Source organism: Pseudophryne corroboree, chromosome 4 (assembly GCF_028390025.1).
Source record: "Pseudophryne corroboree isolate aPseCor3 chromosome 4, aPseCor3.hap2, whole genome shotgun sequence".
Taxonomy (NCBI): Eukaryota; Metazoa; Chordata; class Amphibia; order Anura; family Myobatrachidae; genus Pseudophryne; species Pseudophryne corroboree.
Genome location: NC_086447.1, coordinates 117,348,077 through 117,373,266, shown reverse-complemented (window position 1 = coordinate 117,373,266; position 25,190 = coordinate 117,348,077). Strand labels below are relative to the sequence as shown.

Genomic DNA, 25,190 nt, shown 5'->3' with positions numbered 1-25,190 from the left:
AATCCATCCGTGCTGTCGTAGTACTACTTGAGATAGTGCTACTCCGACCTCTAACTGTTCTCTGGACCTTGCCCTTATCAGGAGATCGTCCAAGTAAGGGATAATTAAGACGCCTTTTCTTCGAAGAAGAATCATCATTTCGGCCATTACCTTGGTAAAGACCCGGGGTGCCGTGGACAATCCAAACGGCAGCGTCTGAAACTGATAGTGACAGTTCTGTACCACAAACCTGAGGTACCCTTGGTGAGAAGGGCAAATTGGGACATGGAGGTAAGCATCCTTGATGTCCAGAGACACCATATAGTCCCCTTCTTCCAGGTTCGCTATCACTCCTCTGAGTGACTCCATCTTGAACTTGAACCTTTTTATGTAAGTGTTCAAGGATTTCAGATTTAAAATGGGTCTCACCGAGCCGTCCGGCTTCGGTACCACAAACAGCGTGGAATAATACCCCTTTCCCTGTTGTAGGAGGGGTACCTTGATTATCACCTGCTGGGAATACAGCTTGTGAATGGCTTCCAATACCGCCTCCCTGTCGGGGGGAGTCGTTGGTAAAGCAGACTTCAGGAACCGGCGAGGGGGAGACGTCTCGAATTCCAATTTGTACCCCTGAGATACTACCTGCAGGATCCAGGGGTCCACTTGCGAGTGAGCCCACTGCGCGCTGAAATTCTTGAGACGGGCCCCCACCGTGCCTGAGTCCGCTTGTAAGGCCCCAGCGTCATGCTGAGGACTTGGCAGAAGCGGGGGAGGGCTTCTGTTCGTGGGAAGAAGCTGTCTGCTGCAGTCTTTTTCCCCTTCCTCTGCCCCGGGGCAGATATGAGTGGCCTTTTGCCCGCTTGCTCTTATGGGGACGAAAGGACTGAGCCTGAAAAGACGGTATCTTTTTCTGCTGCGAGGTGACTTGGGGTAAAAAGGTGGATTTTCCAGCCGTTGCCGTGGCCACCAGGTCCGATAGACCGACCCCAAATAACTCCTCCCCTTTATACGGCAATACTTCCATATGCCGTTTGGAATCCGCATCCCCTGACCACTGTCGCGTCCATAATCCTCTTCTGGCAGAAATGGACATCGCACTTACTCTTGATGCCAGAGTGCAAATATCCCTCTGTGCATCTCGCATATATAGAAATGCATCCTTTAAATGCTCTATAGTCAATAATATATTGTCCCTGTCCAGGGTATCAATATTTTCAGTCGGGGAATCCGACCAAGCCACCCCAGCACTGCACATCCAGGCTGAGGCGATTGCTGGTCGCAGTATAATACCAGTATGTGTGTATATACTTTTAAGGATATTTTCCAGCTTCCTATCAGCTGGTTCCTTGAGGGCGGCCGTATCAGGGGACGGTAACGCCACTTGTTTTGATAAGCGTGTGAGCGCCTTATCTACGCTAGGGGGTGTTTCCCAACGCGCCCTAACCTCTGGCGGGAAAGGGTATAATGCCAATAACTTTTTAGAAATTAGCAGTTTTTTATCGGGGGAAACCCACGCTTCATCACACACCTCATTTAATTCATCTGATTCGGGAAAAACTACGGGTAGTTTTTTCACACCCCACATAATACCCTTTTTTGTGGTACTTGTAGTATCAGAAATGTTCAAAACCTCCTTCATTGCCGTGATCATGTAACGTGTGGCCCTACTGGAAAATACGTTTGTTTCCTCAACGTCGACACTGGAGTCAGTGTCCGTGTCTGTATCGACCTGAGGTAACGGGCGCTTTAGAGCCCCTGACGGTGTTTGAGACGCCTGTACAGGTATTAACTGATTTGCCGGCTGTCTCATGTCGTCAACAGTCTTTTGTAAAGTGCTGACACTATCACGTAATTCTTTCCATAAGACCATCCAGTCAGGTGTCGACTCCCTAGGGGGTGACATCACTAACACAGGCAATTGCTCCGCCTCCACACCATTTTCCTCCTCATACATGTCGACACAACGTACCGACACACAGCACACACACAGGGAATGCTCTGATAGAGGACAGGACCCCACTAGCCCTTTGGGGAGACAGAGGGAGAGTTTGCCAGCACACACCAGAGCGCTATATATATACAGGGATAACCTTATATAAGTGTTTTTCCCTAATATAGCTGCTGTATATATTTATATGCCAATTTAGTGCCCCCCCTCTCTTGTTTTACCCTGTTTCTGTAGTGCAGGACTGCAGGGGAGAGTCAGGGAGCCTTCCTCCAACGGAGCTGTGAGGAAAAAATGGCGCCAGTGTGCTGAGGAGATAGGCTCCGCCCCTTTTTCGGCGGCCTTTCTCCCGCTTTTTTATGTAAAAATAGGCAGGGGTTAAATACATCCATATAGCCCAGGAGCTATATGTGATGTATTTTTTGCCAAAAAAGGTGTTTTTATTGCGTCTCAGGGCGCCCCCCCCCAGCGCCCTGCACCCTCAGTGACCGGAGTGTGAAGTGTGCTGAGAGCAATGGCGCACAGCTGCGGTGCTGTGCGCTACCTTAGTGAAGACAGGACGTCTTCTGCCGCCGATTTTCCGGACCTCTTCTTGCTTCTGGCTCTGTAAGGGGGCCGGCGGCGCGGCTCTGGGACCGGACTCCATGGCTGGGCCTGTGTTCGATCCCTCTGGAGCTAATGGTGTCCAGTAGCCTAAGAAGCCCAATCCACTCTGCACGCAGGTGAGTTCGCTTCTTCTCCCCTTAGTCCCTCGATGCAGTGAGCCTGTTGCCAGCAGGTCTCACTGAAAATAAAAAAACCTATTTAAACTTTTACTCTAAGCAGCTCAGGAGAGCCACCTAGATTGCACCCTTCTCGTTCGGGCACAAAATCTTAACTGAGGCTTGGAGGAGGGTCATAGGGGGAGGAGCCAGTGCACACCAGGTAGTCCTAAAGCTTTTTACTTTTGTGCCCAGTCTCCTGCGGAGCCGCTATTCCCCATGGTCCTTTCAAAGTCCCCAGCATCCACTAGGACGTTAGAGAAACGGTTAATAAATAAATAATAAATAAATAATACACAGAATGCATTTAGGTTCAGATTTATGAAGCAAAACAAATGATCAGCTACTGGTTAAGTATTGAGGTCCTGTAACATTGCATATTATCTGTATGTTTAGGAAGCAATACAGAAGATGCAAAGAAAACAACAAACACGGTGAAGGCTTGTACTGTATCAGACAAATACCATATAACCTGCGGCATTCAGAAGCCAGCTAACTGGTACCTGAGTATTTACGCTGTATAAGCGTGGGTACACACCAGGCGATGTGCTCTATGAGCGACGTCGCCTAGTGTTTCCCCCCTGGGCCGAGCTGCCCGATAGCGGGCAAACACACTGTGCGATATCACTAAAGATATCGCACAGTGATGTCATGCCGCGGCCGGGCCCTGCATGCAGCCTTGGATGATGAGTCCAAATTGAGCTGCATGCACGGTCGGCACCGAGGGTCGTTAACAGCGGGTCGTTGGTGGCGGCATACACACTTAGCGATAAAGTAAACGACAGCACTCAGGAAGGGTCAAAATGAGCGACGTTGTTTAATTTATCGCTAGGTGTGGGTTCTCATGTGACATGGACTTAGCGCTTCCCCTGGAATACTGTGTGCTAGTAAACAATCTTGAGGACATTGGGCCTAATTCAGACCTGATCACTAGGCTGCGCTTTCGCAGGTGATCAGGTCTAAACTGCGCATGCACCGCAATGCGCAGGTGTGTCGCATGGGTACAAAGCGGATCGCCGCTCAGCAATGGGTTTGTGCGAAGGATCCGTTAGCACGGGCGTTCGCATGGAGATTGACAGGAAGAGGGCGTTTGTGGGTGGCAACTGACCGTTTTCTGTGAGTGTTTGGAAAAATGCAGGCGTGTCCATGCGTTTGCATGGCGAGTCTCTGACGTCAATTCCGGTCCTGGACAGGCTGAAGTGATCGCAGCGGCTGAGTAAGTCCTGGGCAACTCAGAGACTGCACAAGATCTGTTTGTACAGCTCTGCTACACATGCGTTCACACACTTGCACAGCTAAAATACACTCCCCCCGTAGGCGGCGACTATCCGATCGCAGCAGTGCAAAAATCGCCTGCTAGCGATCAGATCTGAATTAGGCCCATTGTGTGTCAGTGGATGGAACAACGCAGGAGCATAAAGCACCCATGTGACTCCATTGCTAAGATAACAATGCTTTCATTGCTGCTGTAACGCTATGAAAACACATTCTTATTATTATACAAATAAAAACAATGCTTCGCTCCAGTAAGGTCAGTACACTGTATATTTTAGATCTCGGGCTGTGTGTGTATGAAATGTATTTAAATGTGTTTTGATTGTGATTTCTCTTCCGAAGGCCAGACAAACAGCAGCGGCGGCGGCTGCACAGGCAGTGACTGACACACACTGAAGTGTTTGCCTTAATGGCTGTCATCAATATTCGGAAGTGAACATTTCCTAGTACTATATATTTCTGCAGCAGAAATCAGCCCAGGGAATGTTACAAAACAGAGAATGTTTCAAGGGCTAATTTCCATGTGAAGAGTGATGAATAATTTAGCTACAATGTAACAGCTTCCAATGCATAATGAACAAGAAATCTGTATCACACATTTAATATATGTATAAAGATCAGGAATTTCTTGTTTGGTCTTAAAAGTGCACCTATTCCTTAGCCACGCCGGAGGCAGCCATTTTGGGGCTTATTCAGTATGAGCCGTCAGCGCGATTTTTGTGGTTTTGGCCTGCAAGTTACATTTTATTTTACAGTGCAAAGTCTCACATTCTGCTTTTTGTCTGCCTACTCTAGAGCTGCGACTGCATGGGCCGGGGGGACAGGGACCAGGGCTGGACCGGACATGCTGATGCGGCATTGGGCGCGCAGATGTTGCCAAAGTAAAGTGGTGTGCGACGTGGGCGTACACAGGGCATAGCCTGTAGGCTTACCATACGGTAGCTGGTCTATAGATCGACAGCACTTAGGTCAACACTCATTAGGTCGACACGGTCACTAGGTTGACAAGGCAAATGTCGACACATGAAAAGGTCAACATGAGTTTTTCACACTTTATGATCCACATGGACTACGATTGGGAATAGTAAACAAAGCGAGTCATGCGAGGGGACACGGTGCACTAATTGGGGTTCCCCGTCACTTTACAAAGAAAACAACACCAAAAAAACATTAAAAAAACTCAAGTCGACCTAATGACCATATCGATTTATTTCAGGTGTCGACCAATAGTGGTCGACCTAGTTACTGTCGACCCTATGATCAACACTCTACCATACTATCCATTTAATACTGGGACACTTATGAATTACACAGGTTCTGTGGCTGATTAAAACCAGGTAAAATGCAGAATTGAATTAAGCAGCCACAGAACCTGTGTAATTCATGAGTGTCCCAGTTTAAAGGGATAGCATGGTAAGCCTAGGTATAGGTGCCCGCAGGGACTTGTGCTGTTGGCGCTATCACCCTACATCTGCATAGGCATAGATCATTAAGCATCAGAGACTTATGTAAACATCAGATTATACTCTGATTCAGTCCTTTATGGAAAATTAAGTTCTTAGCATATATTTGCACAGAAATGTAGGCCCAACCACCACGTCAAAGGGATCCCCATCAGGGTGCAATACTGCTATGGTGCTGGGTATTTGGCTTCAGCAAGATGACAATTTCTTGTTTTGTCACAGACACTTTATTTTTTTAAATCAGATTTGTAAATGCTTCTAAGCACGTATAAAGCACATAAAATGCATAATAAATGTCATACAGATTATATGTTCTGGCATGCGGCAAAAATACACTGCCAGTGTTGACGTATGCTAACGATTCGGTTTTTTATTTCATGTGTAGGGATGTCAAGAAACACAGAGTATACTGATTGGCGCTGGTTCCTTCCAGCACAAGCAGCAGACATAATAAACACCAGGACAAATCAATAACCCCACTGCTATGTATAGAAGTGAGAGAAGACGTGACTTGCTCAGATCCCCCACATGTTGTCTGCAGAAGAGGAAGACACAAACAGCATCTCAACCAGGAGATACCACAGTGCTCTGCTGGTCTATGCTATTGATAAAGGCCTGGATTCCCCCTATATTTTAGCTGTATATTATGTAAAACAATTTATTTTCCTAGGGAGCAGGGATGACATTTTTAGGGGAATCCCGACAGGATTCCTAGGACATAGAAAATAGAGGAGATTTGTTCCTGACATTTCCCTTCTGGAGGGGACGGTCACTCCTTATACAGCGGTGATGTTAGAGAGATGTCTTCAGCCACACATGCCCACTCTTAGCTATTCAAACCCTATAGAAAACGTGTTTCCTTTCCTGGGCAAACTGGGGGGGGAGGGAGCAGAATAATGCATTCATTTTACAGACTGTGAATGTATAGTCAAATGTATTAGCCAGAGATTTTCCCAATTGAGCAGCAATATTTAAAGCTCCATTTTTTCTCCCAAAGGTAAATCCCAACCATTTTTTTTTTCTTCAAAAACATTTCTGCTGGCAGCTAAATCTCATCCCGCAACGTGCAGGCTATTACATCTGGCCCATAGTGTGAGGAGTATGATCACTGGAACTTGAGCATCCTTCTCCGGCCTGTCCCTTACTGCATGCCAGCACTACTCACTAGGCTATACTGCAGGTATCAGGGTGGCAGTGGCAAATAACGGGAAGGGAATTTCGCTTAAGGCTTTAAAGATCATATCAGAGGCGATAGATACTCCGTATCTCCATATATTTATTCTAACTCGCCGGTAACACTTTAATGCATGTAATGGCATTTTTCACCATATCTATTATAGTATTCAGATATGTAAGAGGTGCTTTGCCTAACATACAACAGAAGGGGATAAAGGGAGACGAAGCAGCCCTGCAAAATCACATGGAAAATTTGAATTCTTATGATAATGCAACAAGACAGTGGTTCATATTCTGTTTTGCATATGCAGAACACACAAAGGGACAGAAGTCACACACAGCCACGTCTACTGGAAGTCTGCCACTAAACTGCAAATGCTGATACAAACGCCGTCCCTCGTGTATATCTTTTAGCGTTTGTGCACGCTACTGTATAATACCAATTGGCGCACCCTCAGACAAGGTAAAAGGAGTCTTAAATATATCTGTTCCTGGCACCTCTCTCTCTGAAGGGTAATCAGTATCCAAATATACGGTATAGACGTTACAGTCCTTCATACAGTACAAAAGGTTTAAAAAAAATAAACAATGGAGACCAAACTTCAGTGGACCAGTCACTGAATCCGTAACACAGTCCTAGGGATTCCAGATAGTCCCTTGAAAAAGACTTTTACTGTATATCAAAACACATTGGTGGATTAAGCAGGGGACATCATCCTGAGGGACAGACGTCACTGAAGGACCTGTGAGGACATCCCGTATACTATCTGAGAGTAACCGGAATCCCTAGGACTGCGCAAAACATCCACCTGACAGTGGCGTGGTTCCGGTTTGAATGGTCGACAGTCCTTAGGTCGACCACCATTGGTCGACATTGGCATGGTCGACATGGACAAAGGGTCGACACGTGAAAATGGTCAATGCATAAAAAGGTCGACATTAGTTTTTTTACTTTTTTGTGTTGTTTTTTGCGTAAAGTGACCGGGAACCCCAATTAGTGCCATGCTTCGGGCAAGGTGACTCGCTGCGCTCGGCACAGATTACCATTCCCAATCGTAGTCCACGTGGATCGTAAAGTATGGAAAAGTTCCCCAAAATAAGTTTTTTTTTTTAAACTCATGTCGACATTTTCATATGTTGACCTTTCATGTGTCGACCATGTGTCAATGTCGACCAATAGTGGTCGACCATAACATGGTCGACCATCCAAACGGATACCCAGTGGCGTATCTATAACTGGTGGAATTGGTGCACTTTAGGATGCTTTGGGCATTCACCATGCAGCTTGCAGAGCCGCCAGGAGCATCCATACGACACTCCAGGCACTAACCTTGCAGACTGTAGAGTCACGTAGGTCATCCTTAGGACGCTCCAGGCACTCACCTTGCAGACTGTAGAGTCACCTAGGTCATCCTTAGGACGCTCCAGGCTCTCACCTTGCAGACTGTAGAGTCACCTAGGTCATCCTTAGGACGCTCCAGGCACTCACCTTGCAGACTGTACAGTCACCTAGGTCATCCTTAGGACGCTCCAGGCACTCACCTTGCAGACTGTAGAGTCACCTAGGTCATCCTTAGGACGCTCCAGGCACTCACCTTGCAGACTGTACAGTCACCTAGGTCATCCTTAGGACGCTCCAGGCACTCACCTTGCAGACTGTAGAGTCACCTAGGTCATCCTTAGGACGCTCTGCACACTCACCTTGCAGCCTGTAGAGTCACCTAGGTCATCCTTAGGACGCTCCAGGCACTCACCTTGCAGCCTGTAGAGTCACCTAGGTCATCCTTAGGACGCTCTGCACACTCACCTTGCAGCCTGTAGAGTCACCTAGGTCATCCTTAGGACGCTCCAGGCACTCACCTTGCTTGCAGAGCTGCCTGGAGCATCCATTGGATGCTCTGGGAACTTCTCTTCTTGCTGCTCCCGTTGGCACAGGGTATATTATAGCTCTGCTACAGCCCTGGTGCAATGACTTGTATACAGTAAATGGTAACACCCTTGTATCACAGTTGGATTCAGAAGTACTGCTGGACAGTTCGGCTATATAGTATATGCATGACCATGCTTCACCAAATAAGACTCAAGCGCACATTTACTACAGTATATATCAAAATCTTTTATATCGAAAAAAAAAATGACTCATTTTATATTCACGGTATTCCACTGAGAGTTACTATATCTAACTCCTTTAATTCATTTTAAAATTCACTGTAACAAAAAGACTAATTAATTCCTTACATGTTCAGAGTCAACATGTCACTCTCTTTTCTTAAAATGTGTAAAATTAAAACCAACAATCACGGGAAGTTGCGCGGCAAAAGAAATCATAATGTAGGTTTATTCAGAATTGCCGCAGTGTAATTAAATGGATAAAAACCTGTTTGATTTAACTTGCCTTTTCAAAAGTGACATGCAAGTTCACAATGAGCCGCACAAATTACACCACACGCTTTAAAGAAGAACAGATTAAATGTTTTATCCGTATAACAAAGTTTATTTATGCACAGCCATTTGCTGGACTTGCTAAGTCTTTTCTTCCAAGCTGAATAGAAAATTAAAGGGACTATAAGATGTAAATGACTCTACAGCCAATACGACAGAGCCTGTCTCACAAAATATCTCACATACAACTTACACCTTAGCCACATGTCTGAGAGATTATTATTATTATTAGATGATATGTACAGTGTTTCATTGACCACTAATGCTATTTAAAGCATTTATTACCAGTTATTTATATAGCGCACACATATTCCGCAGCGCTTTACAGAGAATATTTGGCTATTCACATCAATCCCCGCCCCAGTGGAGCTTACAGTCTATATTCCCTATCACATGTACACGCACACACAGTCACGCTAGGGTTAATTTTGCTGGGATCCAATTAACCATACAAGTATATACTTGGATTGTGGGAGGAAACCGGAGTACCCGGAGGAAACCCACGCAAGTACGGGGAGAATATACAAACTCCACACAGTTAGGGCAATGCTGGGAATTGAACATATGACCTCAGTGCTTTGAGGCAGTAATGCTAACCATTACACCATCAATTTTTGGTTTTCTAGCACTCTCTTATTTTCTAATTACCCACTAATGTGGGATAATATGTACCAAATATCCCAAACTGTGTTTCACTATACGACCTACTGTACTGCTACTAAATATCCATTTTGATCATAGACTTCATGTCTTTAAAGCAGCAAGCCAACCAGATTTAAGCTTTTGTTTATTTTAATTAAATTACTGTGGCAGGCTATAAAAATAACATTGGCTTCCTGGGTATTACAAGACTTGAGAGAGGCCAGACAAGCTCTGAACAAACTTCTCAGTGACGCTATAAAAGGGACTTGGGCAAATGTCAACATAAATTTTACATGTGGGGCAACAAACTATGTGAGACTTCACTTTTATGTACATTCCATCCGTAGTTCTGACAGAAAGTTGGTTCATACTCTTCCACAAATAGCGGAATCTTTTCCAAATGATTATGCTGCCTTGTACAATTTAAGGCCAGGACAGTCTCCGTCTGAAATGCTTGAGCTGAAACTCCTGCGTCATGATTACTTACAAGAGATAGATTTTCCAAAACTCTCAGACGCAGATTTAGCTTCAGCCATTTTCTATAGAAGAGTTAGAGATGGCACGGTCTACAATCCCAGTTGATAAGAGCCCAGGCGGCTTCCCAGTTTGTTATTTGAAGGCATTTAAAACATCCCTTTTACCTTTATTTTTAAAAGCCTGTAAGTCGATATCATGAGAACCCAAACATAAGAATTAGGGGCGCTTTAAGAGAGGAGGAGGCCCGTGTGCTGCCTCCTCGGTTCGGGCCCCCTCCCCTGAGAGTCAGAGCTCAAGAGGGCTTAGACTCTATTGCGCATGCGCAAATCACCGGGAAAATGGCGCAGCGGGCATTTATCCTGTGTTTTCTCTCTGCACATGCGCAGAACTCCACGAGAATGGCCACTGCAACATTTTCACAGAGTTTAACAGTGCTGCGAATGCCGGCGCGGGACTCGGGACAGCGCTGCAGACGCCGGAGCGGTGGGTATTAAAAAACTGTGTGCAGTGTGTGCAGTGATCCCCCCCCGGACCCAGTGGCCCACGTGCACCGCACAAACTGCACCCATTATAATGATAAGAATGTGAAATGCATAACTGCTAATCTATGGCATATTCACTAACAATTAGGGGTACAGCCAATACTATTAGGGCCTACAGCAACATTTTAAAGGGCGCCCCACCCCAATGCTTCAAGAGACACACCTCTCTCCACATCGTCTGTTCATTTTATGCCTCATAGTAGTGCTCTTGTCAGAGGCAAATGAAGGATTTGAAAGGAGGGTATCCAGTTGATTTTAGGGAAGGGAAAAAAAATAAGATTTTACTTACCGGTAAATCTATTTCTCGTAGTCCGTAGTGGATGCTGGGGACTCCGTAAGGACCATGGGGAATAGACGGGCTCCGCAGGAGACATAGGCACTTTAAGAAAGAATTTAGATTCTGGTGTGCTCTGGCTCCTCCCTCTATGTCCCTCCTCCAGACCTCAGTTAGAGAAACTGTGCCCGGAAGAGCTGACAGTACAAGGAAAGGATTTTGGTAATCCAGGGCAAGATTCATACCAGCCACACCAATCACACCGTATAACTTGAGATAAACATACCCAGTCAACAGTATGAACAACAACAGAGCAACAGGTCAACCCTGATGCAACCATAACATAACCCTTATTTAAGCAATAACTATATACAAGCATTGCAGAAGAAGTCCGCACTTGGGACGGGCGCCCAGCATCCACTACGGACTACGAGAAATAGATTTACCGGTAAGTAAAATCTTATTTTCTCTAACGTCCTAGTGGATGCTGGGGACTCCGTAAGGACCATGGGGATTATACCAAAGCTCCCAAACGGGCGGGAGAGTGCGGATGACTCTGCAGCACCGATTGAGCAAACACAAGGTCCTCCTCGGCCAGGGTATCAAACTTGTAGAACTTTGCAAAAGTGTTTGAACCTGACCAAGTAGCTCGGCAAGGTTGTAATGCCGAGACCCCTCGGGCAGCCGCCCAAGAAGAGCCCACCTTCCTAGTGGAATGGGCCTTAACTGATTTTGGCAGCGGCAATCCAGCCGCAAAATGAGCCTGCTGAATCGTGTTACAGATCCAGCGAGCAATAGTCTGCTTTGAAGCAGGAGCACCAAGCTTGTTGGAAGCATACAGGATAAACAAATACTCTGTTTTCCTGACCCTAGCCGTTCTGGCTACATAAACCTTCAAAGCCCTGACTACATCAAGCAACTCGGTATCTTCCAAGTCCGTAGTAGCCACAGGCACCACAATAGGTTGGTTTATATGAAAGGATGAAACCACTTTCGGCAGAAATTGTGGACGGGTCCGCAATTCTGCTCTATCCGCATGGAAAACCAGATGGGGGCTTTTATGTGACAAAGCCGCCAACTCTGACACACGCCTAGCCAAAGCCAAGGCTAATAGCATGACCACCTTCCACGTGAGATGATATTTCAACTCCACCGTTTTGAGTGGTTCAAGCCAGTGGGATTTCAGGAAACTCAACACCACGTTAAGATCCCAAGGTGCCACTGGAGGCACAAAAGGGGGCTGAATATGCAGCACTCCCTTTACAAACGTCTGAACTTCAGGTAGAGAAGTCAACTCCTTTTGAAAAAAAAAATGGATAGGGCCGAAATCTGGACCTTAATGGACCCCAATTTTAGGCCCAAATTCACTCCTGACTGTAGGAAGTGAAGGAAACGGCCCAGCTGGAATTCCTCCGTAGGGGCATTTCTGGCCTCACACCAAGCAACATATTTTCGCCATATACGGTGATAATGTTGAGCTGTCACGTCCTTGCTAGCCTTTATCAGCGTAGGAATGACCTCCTCCTGAATGCCTTTCTTCGCTAGGATCCGGCGTTCAACCGCCATGCCGTCAAACGCAGCCGCGGTAAGTCTTGGAACAGACAGGGCCCCTGTTGCAACAAGTCCTCTCTTAGAGGAAGAGGCCACGGGTCCTCTGTGAGCATTTCTTGCAGAACTGGATACCAAGTCCTTCGTGGCCAATCTGGAACAATGAGTATCGTTCTCACTCCTTTTTTTCTTATTATTCTCAGCACCTTGGGTATGAGAGGAAGAGGAGGAAATACATAGACCGACTGGAACACCCACGGTGTCACCAGGGCGTCTACAGCTATCGCCTGAGGGTCTCTTGACCTGGCGCAATACCTCTGTAGTTTTTTGTTGAGGCGGGATGCCATCATGTCCACCTGTGGCAGTATCCACCGACTTGCAGTCTGCGCGAAGACTTCCTGATGAAGTCCCCACTCTCCCGGGTGGAGGTCGTGTCTGCTGAGGAAGTCTGCTTCCCAGTTGTCCACTCCCGGGATGAACACTGCTGACCGTGCGCTTACGTGATTTTCCGCCCAGCGAAGAATTCTGGTGGCTTCCGCCATCGCTACCCTGCTCCTTGTGCCGCCTTGTCGGTTTACATGAGCCACTGCGGTGATGGTGTCTGACTGAATCAGAACCGGCTGGTCGCGAAGCAGGGTCTCCGCTTGACGTAGGGCATTGTATACGACCCTTAGTTCCAGGATGTTGATGTGAAGGCAAGTCTCCTGACTTGAGCACAGACCTTGGAAATTTCTTCCCTGTGTGACTGCTCCCCACCCTCGGAGGCTTGCATCCGTGGTCACCAGGACCCAGTCCTGAATGCCAAATCTGCGGCCCTCGAGAAGGTGAGCACTCTGCAGCCACCAGAGGAGAGATACCCTGGGGGATAGGGTGATTAACCGATGCATCTGAAGATGTGATCCGGACCACTTGTCCAGTAAGTCCCATTGAAAGGTCCTCGCATGGAACCTGCCGAAGGGAATGGCCTCGTATGATGCCACCATCCTTCCCAGGACTCGAGTGCAGTGATGCACTGACACCTGTTTTGGTTTTAATAGGTTCCTGACCAGTGTCATGAGCTCCTGAGCTCTCTCTATCGGGAGATAAACCCTTTTGTGGTCTGTGTCTAGAATCATGCCTAGGAAAGGCAGACGAGCCGTAGGAACCAACTGCGACTTTGGAATATTTAGAATCCAGCCGTGTTGCCATTACACTTCCAGAGAAAGTGCTACGCTGATCAGCAACTGCTCTCTTGATCCCGCTTTTATGAGGAGATCGTCCAAGTATGGGATAATTGCGACCCCTTGCTTCCGCAGGAGTACCATCATTTCCGCCATTACCTTGGTGAATATTCTCGGTGCCATAGAGAGACCAAACGGCAACGTCTGAAATTGGTAATGACAATCCTGTACCACAAATCTGAGGTACGCCTGATGAGGTGGATAAACGGGGACATGATGGTATGCATCCTTTATGTCCAGAGACACCATAAAATCCCCGCCTTCCAGGCTTGCGACGACTGCTCTCAGCGATTCCATCTTGAACTTGAACCCTTTCAGGTATATGTTCATGGATTTTAAATTCAATATGGGTCTGACCGAACCGTCCGGTTTCAGGACTACAACATGGTCGAATAATAACCCCCTCCTTGTTGAAGGAGGGGAACCTTGACCACCACCTGTTGAAGATACAATTTGTGAATTGCAGTTAACACTATTTCCCTCTCGTGGGGGGAAGCCGGCAGGGCTGTCGGTGAGGGGGCATCTCCTCGAAGTCCAGCTTGTATCCCTGAGCCACAATATCTATTGCCCAGGGATCCAACAGGGAGTGAACCCACTTGTGGCTGAAATTTCGAAGACGTGCCCCCACCGGGCCTAGCTCCGCCTGTGGAGCCCCAGCGACATGCGGTGGATTTTGTAGAGGCTGGGAAGGACTTCTGTTCCTGGGAACTAGCTGTGTTGTGCAGCTTCTTTCCTCTGCCCCTGCCTCTGGCAAGAAAGGACGCACCTCGGACTTTCTTGTTTCTTTGTGATCGAAAGGACTGCATTTGATAATGTCGTGCTTTCCTAGGCTGTGCTGGAATATAAGGCAAAAGATCAGAATTACCAGCTATAGCTGTGGAGACCAGGTCCGAGATCCCTTCTCCACACAATCCTCAGCCTTGTAAGGTAAACCTTCCTTATGCCTCTTAAGTCGGCATCACCTGTCCATTGCATGTTCCACAGGACACGTCAAGCAGAAATCGACATAGCGTTGACTCTAGAACCCAGTAGACTAATGTCTCTTTGGGCATGTTTTATATATATATATATCTAAGACAGCATCTTTTATATATATATATCTATCTATATATATACATATATATATATATATATATATATATATATATATACATACTAGGGTCTCAATCTTTGCTGATAAGGTATCTGTCCACGCTGCTACAGCGCTATAAACCCATGCCGACACAATCGCCGGTCTGAGTAGTGTACCAGAATGTGTGTAAATGGACTTCAAAGTACTTTTACTGCATGCTATCTGCAGGATCCCTGAGGATAGCTGTTAAGTCAGCGCTACCTTTTGGGCAAACGTGACACCCTAGGGGAAGATTCCCATCGTATCCTGGCCCTAGTAGGGAAAGGATACTCCCTGAGAATTCTTTGTGGGAAACTGCAGTCTCTTGTCTGGAGATTCCCGCTCTTTTTCTTCATGAGAGGAGGGAAATTTACCTCAGCTTTCTTCCCCTTAAACATGTGTACCCTTGTGTCAGGGACAGATGAGTCATCAGTGATATGCAAAACATTTTTTATTACAATAATCATATATTGAATACTTTCCTGCCATTTTGGCTGTAACTTTGCATTATCGTAGTCGACACTGGAGTCAGACTCCGTGTCGATATCAGTGTCTATTATTTTGGATAGTGAGCATTGAGAGACTCTGAAGGTCTCTGCGACATAGGGACAGACATGGGTAGATTCCCTGTCTGTTCTCTAATCTTTTGTGCAATAAATTTACCTTAGCACTTAATTTCACATATCCAAACAGGTGTCGGCGTTGTCGACGGAGACACCACTCACACACACATTTGCTCCATCTCCTCCTTAGGGGAGCCTTTTACCTCAGACATGTCGACACACACATACCGACACACCACACACTCAGGGAATGCTCATCTGAAGACAATTCCCCCACAAGGCCCTTTGGAGAGACAGAGAGAGAGTATGCCAGCACACACCCCAGCGCTATAAACCCAGGAATAACACAGTAACTTAATGTTAACCCAGTAGCTGCTGTTTATATATATTTTTGCGCCTAATTATGTGCCCCCCCTCTCTTTTTACCCTCTTCTACCGTGTATCTGCAGGGGAGAGGCTGGGGAGCTTCCTCTCAGCAGAGCTGTGGAGAATAAATGGCGCAGGTGAGTGCTGAGGAAGAAGCCCTGCCCCCTTGACGGCGGGCTTCTGTCCCGCTTAAATATACATTTTCTTGGCGGGGGCTCATACATATATACAGTGCCCAACTGTATATATATGTACTTTTGCCAAACGAGGTCCATATGCTGCCCAGGGCGCCCCCCCCTGCGCCCTGCGCCCTTACAGTGACCGGAGTATGTGAGGTGTGTGTGGGAGCAATGGCGCACAGCTGCAGTGCTGTGCGTTACCTCAGTGAAGAACGGAGTCTTCTGCCGCCGATTTCGAAGTCTTCTTGCTTCTCATACTCACCCGGCTTCTGTCTTCCGGCTCTGCGAGGGGGACGGCGGCGCGGCTCTGGGATCGGACGACGAGGGTGAGATCCTGTGTACGATCCCTCTGGAGCTAATGGTGTCCAGTAGTCTAAGAAGCAGGACCTAGCTTCAGAGAGTAGGGCTGCTTCTCTCCCCTCTGCCCCACGATGCAGGGAGTCTGTTGCCAGCAGAGCTCCCTGAAAATAAAAAACCTAACAAAATACTTTCTTACAGCAAGCTCAGGAGAGCTCACTAAACAGCACCCAGCTCGTCCGGGCACAGTCTCAAACTGAGGTCTGGAGGAGGGACATAGAGGGAGGAGCCAGAGCACACCAGAACCTAAATTCTTTCTTTAAGTGCCCATGTCTCCTGCGGAGCCCGTCTATTTCCCATGGTCCTTACGGAGTCCCCAGCATCCACTAGGACGTTAGAGAAAAGCTTTTTAAGTTATGTGCCGCAGCTAGCTGTGTGGATATATCAAAGGTGGGCCAGACAGATCTAATTAGTTATAATCCTGGTTAGGCTAGCCTAACAAAACATAAACCAGTTAAATAATGTGATGCAGCCAGCTGTAGGGAAGGACATTGGAAGCCGATGGATAACAATCCAATTTAAAAACAGCAAAATGCACCCTGCCCTTTTAGTGGTGCCCTGCTATAACAGCCTGCCCTGTGCCTTCCCCACCCGCAGTCCGCAGCGTCCCGCTGGTGGGTAAAGATGTGGTTGCCAACCACAGCCGGATGGATAGATGCCATACGCACAGCATCTATTCACAGTGAGGGGAAGGCTTGGGGGAAGACCAGCATGTCCGTAAGTGCTGGGCACGCCCCCAAGAGTGACAATGATAGAGCCACAATCCCCTCCCCAGCCAGGCACGGCCCCCCTTCCTTTCCGGGCAGAGAACCCTTGCCCCTCGGTGCCCTGCCCGCATCACTAAACCATCAAATTGCAGGTATTCCATCAAACTGCAGGTATGCCATGGTTGCCAGACATCAGATGTAGCTTTCAGATGCCCATCTGATGGCTGACCTCTTTTATACAGCTGTGAACTGGTGTCCGCAGTGCAGCTAATGTGAATGTGCACATTATAACAATCAATGGTTTTACCAAGGTGTAGTCAGTAGGCAGCCCAGCCACCCCCCCCCCCCCCCTCCCCCTCTTATATCCATTCTACACCGCCAGCAGCTAACACAGGTTATTGCACATGAGCTCGCAGAACCTGTGTTGCTGTGCGGTGTAAATGGGCCCAGTTGGAATAATCCGGGTTGAATAACCCAGTACTCCAACTCGGGTAGCTTGCAGGGTTAAACAGGGGTTCAACCCGGCTCGCTGTGCTGTGTAAACGGAGTGTATATACGGGTGGCACTTGAAAATCATGTGATCTCCAAGGTCCGCCCCAGCCGTGTCACCGGCAACGTCACCAACCCGCCAATATGCCGGGTTGGGAAAGGAGCCTGAGGCGGGTTAAGCCCGGGATGCACCCATGTCAGGCTCCCAGACCCGGTATAAAAGAGGTATTAGACACTAACTGAGCTCTCCTCAAATGTCAGGTCTCCTAGTACAATGTAGTAATAGTATAGTTATTAGCCCATGCTCACACCCCCCGGCACTAGTTGTTCTCCCCATATGTCAGGTCTCCCAAAACATGGACCAGCTGCACAGCTGAGGTACCAGCTGTCCACTCAAAGGCTCATGGGAGCTGGGAAGACCTGTGCGCTACAGTAGCTCCCCTGGACTGGATTAAGTCAGCCATCTCATCTGTGGATACAAAGTGTACAGCAGCAACTCTGTCTCATTGCTGACTGTTTGGAGCTTCAAGCAGGGCAGCCTGATAAGGCGGAGACCAAAGCTCTCCTGTCTCCCCCAAAAAATCTATATGCACTGTATATCTGGTGCAGTTGGGCGAATATTGGCCTGGCATTAGGTGTTTCTAAGTACTCAAAACCCCCCCATGTGTGCTCCACTGCTAGTATACTTTGTATCCCTTAGTAGTGCCCTACTTTGCATTACACCCACAGTGCCCCCAATTCATATTATGCCACATTGCAGTTCCATCATTTCAAAATATGCCACGTTGCTGCCAGTACGCATCATGCCAAACAGTGCCCCCAGTTCACATTATGCCTTACAATGTCCCCAGTATTTATTATGGCCCACTAAAGTCCTCCCAGTTCACCTTATGCCATACAACGCCCCAGTACATATTATGGCCCATTAAAGTGCCCCCAGTTCACATAATGCCACACAATGTCCCCAGTGGATATTATGGCCCATTAAAGTGCCCCCAGTTCACATAATGCCACACAATGTCCCCAGTATAATTTATGGCCAATTAAAGTGCTCCCAGTTCACCTTATGCCACACAACGTCCCCAGTACATATTATGGTCCATTAAAGTGCCCCTAGTTCACCTTATGCCACACAATGTCCCCAGTGGATATTATGGCCCATTAAAGTGCCCCTAGTTCACCTTATGCCACACAATGTCCCCAGTGGATATTATGGCCCATTAAAGTGCTCACAGTTTATATTATGCCACATTGCTCACTACGTCTTACAGTGTCAAGCAAACTGATTAGCTCAGCTGTGCCTGTGAGGGTCAAGTGAGAACATGGGAGATGGATCATATCAGAGTAAGCCTTACTGAGAGGGAAAGATAGGGATAGCCACCTATATGAGTGATGGCGAGTTCTCCTTCTCAGTCCAGGCAACGGGCTAAGTGCTTAGCAGGAAATTACAAGAACTTGGCAACTATATGACCTGGGTGCACTGCCCCATAACACTCTGGGCCCCATAGCAACTGCGCCCACTATAGCTGCACCTATGCCAACAATGCTTAAAGCATAACTTAAAGACTATCCTGATTTAAGAGGACTGACTTGTGTAAAAGGAAATGGAAGGTATGTCCTACTTATTGATGCCTCTTCAATGCCATGCTTAGTGGCATTAGCGGAACATGCCATTGAAGGGTTACTTTTATGGGAGGATAATGAGGCTGGAGTGACGCAGCATTTCTGAAACGTTGGCCATACCACAATGTGATACCACCCCCACCCCCCATCAACGGCAAATGTTATGGCCAAAGGCAGTGTATAGTAACTTTGCCGAAACATAATCATTTTCAGATCAGCCCCGATAAGGTTAACAAAATAAAGTAAAATATTGTACAAAACACAACAAATTCAGCTTAATGCCCTGTTGGGTTGTTGTTTGTTTGTTATAATTAGTGCTCATATTAATTTATTTCAAGTGGCAGTGCTGTTATGTAATTTGCTGTACTTGAGTTCCTAAAGCAATTTTGTCCATGTTTGAAATTCGAAATTTTACGCATGGCTGGCCGAGGTATTTATATTACTCCTGCCCAGATAATTCTTTTCTTTTCCATCCACAATTATCTATCTTTTAAACCCTTCAGCGGTGAAGAGGCCTAAAGGTGATTAATCATTTCCCTCTGGCGCTGAAGGGGCCTAATTAGTTCAGTCTCTCCGTATTCTGGATATCTGTTCGAGGCCGGTATTGTAATAGACTCCCCGGTCCTGGAAAGCACTCATAGTAAACATACTGTGCTAAAAGGCTCAACAAAGCAGGAGCGTCAGCCAAAATTACAGAAGGCTCTTTTATGGTGCTGGAAATGAATGTGACCCCTACAGTGATGAGGTCAGTCTTGGATCCCCAAATCATTTAATCTGATTTATTTTGAATGAACTTTTTTTTTTTTCAGGGACGAGACAGCTAGCTACAGGGCATATAGTGTAATACAGAGAGGGCTGAGAACTGCAGCCTTGCGGGTATAAACACCATCCGGAGACCTTGTGAACAGACATTTGTGAGGGGTAAAATTGCTCAGGCACGAGTGTCATTTTGCTTGGCTAATGATCCGTTGTATTTAATTGCCTTTTAAATAGGAGTTATTCTGTGTAACTTTGCCCTGTTTACCCAATAGGACAGACTCATCCGTGCGCAATGCAATTTAACTCAATGTACCCTCCAGCCGACAACAGTACATATGAAAACCTGGATTTACATGAACGTTTTGGAGAGAACAATAGTGCATGAAACTGAATTATAAAAGAAAATACGTCTCATTACTTAATTTTAGATGTGTTTCGTTTTAAAAAAATATAAAGTATTTGAAAAAAAAAATCATACATAAAAATAAAAAATAGTATGTTTTAAACAACATATACAGTATATAACAAGAGTAGCTAATTTCTTTATGCAGGGGTGAAACTGCAATGGTAGCATGAGGAGCAGCTGATTTGGGGACCACAGCTGGGGAGTGGATGAGAAGGAGAGCGCCTCCACTGTCAGTGCTTCATGTGGCAGCCGTGGGACTACAGACCATTCCTGCTGGTGGCTTACTGATGGTCAGATTGTGGCTGCTGCAGTAATAGTAACCAGATGAAAGCCTGTGATTGGTCAGCAACATAGGCTGATGCTCATATGATATAAGTATACAATTATCTGGGCAATACGCCTGATATCGGCAGACTTCCTAGATAATTGTTCAATGTATGAGTGCGTCCATTCACAGAATATCGATTTGCTGAATCATCCACCATGCCCATCCAATGAGATGTTTTTGAAGTTGCAAGGTGGCCCCATTGGACTGTGTATGACCTGCCGCGGTTGACCACTGGATATTGGCCCTTTTCCTTCACATGGGAACGGGGAGATGTCTCTTTCCCAGAGAGGAACCTAAATATTGTGGCCATATACACTGTGAGATATCTCACAATATATGTCCAATACCGAATTACCAATGGGACCGATGGCGCTCCAGCTCCAGGTCTCTACATAAAAACAAGCCCATCATCGTGACAGCGTGATGACGAACAACCGCATAGATGACCACACAGTTGGCCATAAGTCATATGTATTAAAATATTCTTGTTTTCTAACAAAATTCACCGACACAGCAGTGGTCACAGCTCCTCCCCTTCTCACAATAGGCCCTTGAACATTTACCACCCCCGCCTTATTCGGGCCTGTGCCTGCCAGGTATCAGGCTGTCAGATAAACTGTAGACCCAGCATTACTATAACTGAAGCCACAGACTGGTAACTAGAGGAAATGGTGTGACCGGACATGTGAGTCTGCGTGCACTGAATGAGCGTAACAAGGGCCGATAGTAGGATAAAATGAAGTGCCTACAACAGCATCACAAGAAAGGACCTGGAACATAAACTTCCAAACTAAGCAGAAGGGGCCCAGGGCCACAATGGCCTCACTAGTGGCAGCGCATGAAAATGGCTTTTCTCTATATGGGATAGTGGAAAGTGGCCAAAATAGGTTAACTCCAGGGAAATATCTGATTTCTCTGGGTTAACATCTTCTTAAACTGAGAGATATTTGGCAGACCTCTACTTCATAAATAAGCCCCTTTATCTCGTTGTTAGGGTGGTGCTTGTCCTTTAGTTTTCAGATTCCCCCAATCAGGAGAGGTGCATTGTGTTCTCCATTATTTAACTCTTCTCAAAGATACTTGAGCTGACTAAATTCATGGTACTAAATCCTTTTTTTCTTCATATTTTGCAATGTTCAGTTAAATCAAGATGTTCAGACATAAAGTAATGAATGGATGACTTGAATCATGTCCAAAGCCTTTGACCTAACATACAAGTGGACCCTATCAAGGCAATTACCTCAGTGAGGCGATTATCATCTCCGTAGCACGCTGCACTATATCTTTTGGAAGGATTCCTAAATCACCCACAGCCACTTCCAGCAACGTCTGTATGGTGCTCAGAGACTGCCCATCTAGGCACATGGTGACTGCAAGGTTCTGCAGCTTCTCCTTCTCAGACCTCGACAGATCATATAAATAAGAATATTTCTGTGCACGCTCCTGGAAGAGAATAAATAAGAATGAGAGACTGTCATTGCCAGTGTGAAATTGCCATTGACTAAAGAACTCCAGACAGGGATATAAATACATTTAATTACATCAGATAAAAATCATGAGCGCTAAAGTGGACGATTGTGGTGCTGGCCCAGTACTGACAGAAGAATCCCAGTCTGACCAGGATGAATACTAACCACAGCTAGTCTGACCTCTATGCAGGGCCATCTTAACATATAGGCACACCGGGCAGCTGCCCAGGACCCCACAATTCCAGGTGCCTTTAGCTGTGCAAGTGTGCGAACACGTGTAGCAGAGCTGTACGAACAGATTTTGTGCAGTCTCTGCTCAGCCCAGGACTTACTCAGCCGCTGCGATCACATCAGCCTGTCCGGGACCAGAATTGACGTCAGGAACCCTCCCTGCAAACGCATGGACACGCCTGCGTTTTTCCAGACACCCCCATGAAAACGGTCAGTTGACACCCACAAACTCCCTCTTCCTGTCAATCTCCTTGCGATCGCCCGTGCGAACGGATCCGTCGCACAAACCCATCGCTGAGCGGCGATCCGCTTTGTACCTGCGATGCATATGTATATGTATATGCGATGCATATGCATGCGCAGTTTTGACCTGATTGCCTGCTGTGCGAAAACGCATGCCTAGCGATCAGGTCTCAATTACCCCCTATATGGAGGAACAATGAGGTTCTTGATGATCACAATACTAACATACAGCACAAGGCCTTGAAGTATCGTGAAGCCACTGTGGCTATCTCTTAAACTATGGTCTGCTATGTTGTTTTAGCATGATGGGTCTATTACTTGGCTGTATAAACCCATTACACGAGGATATGCAATGGAGCGTAACATATCACTAGATCACAAGTGTGACAATCAAAATGAAAAGGACTGAGGTAAAAACTGAACAGATTTCCTAGGAGAACTGACCCACGTCCTTGTATAGCAATTTCATGTTTGAGGTGCTTCCCATAAATTGATCACAATCAAGTCCAAAACACCCATCTGGCGTCAGTATTAGGATGATCCCGGTCATGTCAGTCCCCACAGTACGGGAAGTGCGCACTGTGAATGTAATGGCATTACCGCCTGCAGTATTGTATTCTCGTACCAAATATGGCTGCATTCTGCTCTAGATTCCATAGGTCATTCTGTAAACTGTACATTTATTTATTTTACCAATTCTTCTCAGGGAACAGTCCCTCAGGTTATAAATACTATCGTCTGTATTTTTATGAATAATTATATATACTTGTAATCCTTTCTCCTGGAATATGACCATATGTCTCTGCAGGATAAATAAATACATTTCCACACCAACAAATGAACCTTCTCGGAAACTGATGGAGGAGAGTGTGGTCAAAGGCTGTACAGATCATCTAGCCTCAATACGCCATGCACTGTAAGATACCTGGCATGAGTGAGCCGGCACTTCTCGAGCAACTCCGCTAAGGTCAGGCGTTTTCTTTTGCCCAAACACTGTAACGTAGCATTTCTTATGCAGATACAGCTCAAGCAGCACATAATATAGGCATGCCGCATATCATTGTAATCAGCATAAGCTACTTGTGAGTCCTGTTCACATAGCGATGATAATAAGATGCGTTTCGGGGAAATATGCACAAAAAGACGCCTGGCATTAGTAAACACGCTCACGACTAGGTGCGACTAGATGGGCTGTTTCATCTGTATGTAGTTTATACCATTGTGCTGCCATGGAGAGTTTAAGTAGGTCCACAGAGCAGCTGGTGGCTTCGGCTTAAGAGGAACGGTGACTAAACTTTTCATTTACAATACTGGAGATTCCAATCAGAGTTCCGTTTTCATGAATTGGACTTAGAATTTTTCTTTTTACCTGGCATTCAGTCTTTAGGTCGACTATACTTAGGTTGACAGTTATTAGGTCGACCACTACTGGTCAACATGCATTAGCTCAACATGGTCACTAGGTCGACCTGGAAAAAGGTTGACATGAGTTTTTCACATTTTTCTTAATTTTTTGAACTTTTTCATACTTTACGATCCTTGTGGACTACGATTGGAAATAGTAACCTGCCTTGCCCGAAGCGCGAGACATGCGACAGGACACAGTGCACTAATTGGGGTTCCCACGGTCACTTTGCGATGAAAACAACACCCAAAAAACCCCAAAATCTCATGTCAACCTTTCAGGTGTCGACCTAGTCACTGTCGACCAATAGTGGTCAACCTAAGTGTGGTCGTACCCTATGATCCACACCCTTTTACCTGTAACCATGATATTTTGCTGCAATATACCACACTTTAAAACAGCCAGCAAATCCTTCTTTTTGAAGCGTTAAGGCTTACCTGTTCCAAACTTCTCAAGTGATCAAGGAAAGTATGGCTGAGTGTCTGTAGATGAGCATGGGACTGCTGTAGGTGACTTAACATCGCAACGTAAGTGACAAAGGTTTCACTTTCTTCCCCGGGGTTCTTCTTCTTCTGCTTCTCAATAAACTGTTTCGCAGCTGCGATGGTTTTCTTAGTCATACCTGTGCGAGTTTCCACCGCCAGCTAAACACAGAAAACAGCTTTACTCACCCGGTTACTACACAACATTCGGAGCAGATTTACGTTCCTCACTTTCACAATGAATATTTTAAGAGCTGTTGACAAGTCAGCTTGTAGACGATGTGACATAAAACCACTTTGACTAAAGAAGAGTATTAATCAGATATTATGAGCACTAGAGACACTAAATATTTAGAACAGAGAATTGATGTGTGAAAAGCCTAGACACATCCGCTCTTACACATACTTGTTTTGACAGATTCAGATCGGGAATTGTATGATTTCTACATAGATTTTTACAGAAGCCTCAAAGAGAACACAGACTTCAAAACACCGCTCAACATTACCAAAGAGCAAACGCAGAATTATGTGATCTAAGCAAATGATTGGCCAACGCTGGGAAACAAAAATTAGCCAACAGATGACGAAAGGAAAATGCTAAAGGAGGCACGATCGGCTGAACATGTTTTTATCCATAATACAACAGTCAGACACAAAGAAACAGTAAATACCGAATACCCTAATTCAGGTGGGAGAGCGCCTGTTTGAGGGCTATGGGGGATATTCAG

General features: G+C 46.2%; 1 protein-coding gene across 3 annotated transcripts in view; it reads right to left on the bottom strand.

Moving 5' to 3' along the window:
- Nucleotides 1–25,190, bottom strand: part of NBAS (NBAS subunit of NRZ tethering complex) — a 1,316,984-nt gene that overhangs the window by 377,162 nt on the left and 914,632 nt on the right. For all 3 annotated transcript variants that reach the window (XM_063915380.1, XM_063915382.1, XM_063915381.1), the window contains 2 exons: nucleotides 24,418–24,624; nucleotides 21,873–22,075 (listed from right to left, as the gene is read on the bottom strand). In XM_063915380.1, coding sequence (XP_063771450.1) covers nucleotides 21,873–22,075; nucleotides 24,418–24,624 — 410 coding nt within the window. The remainder of the gene's footprint in view (nucleotides 1–21,872; nucleotides 22,076–24,417; nucleotides 24,625–25,190) is intronic.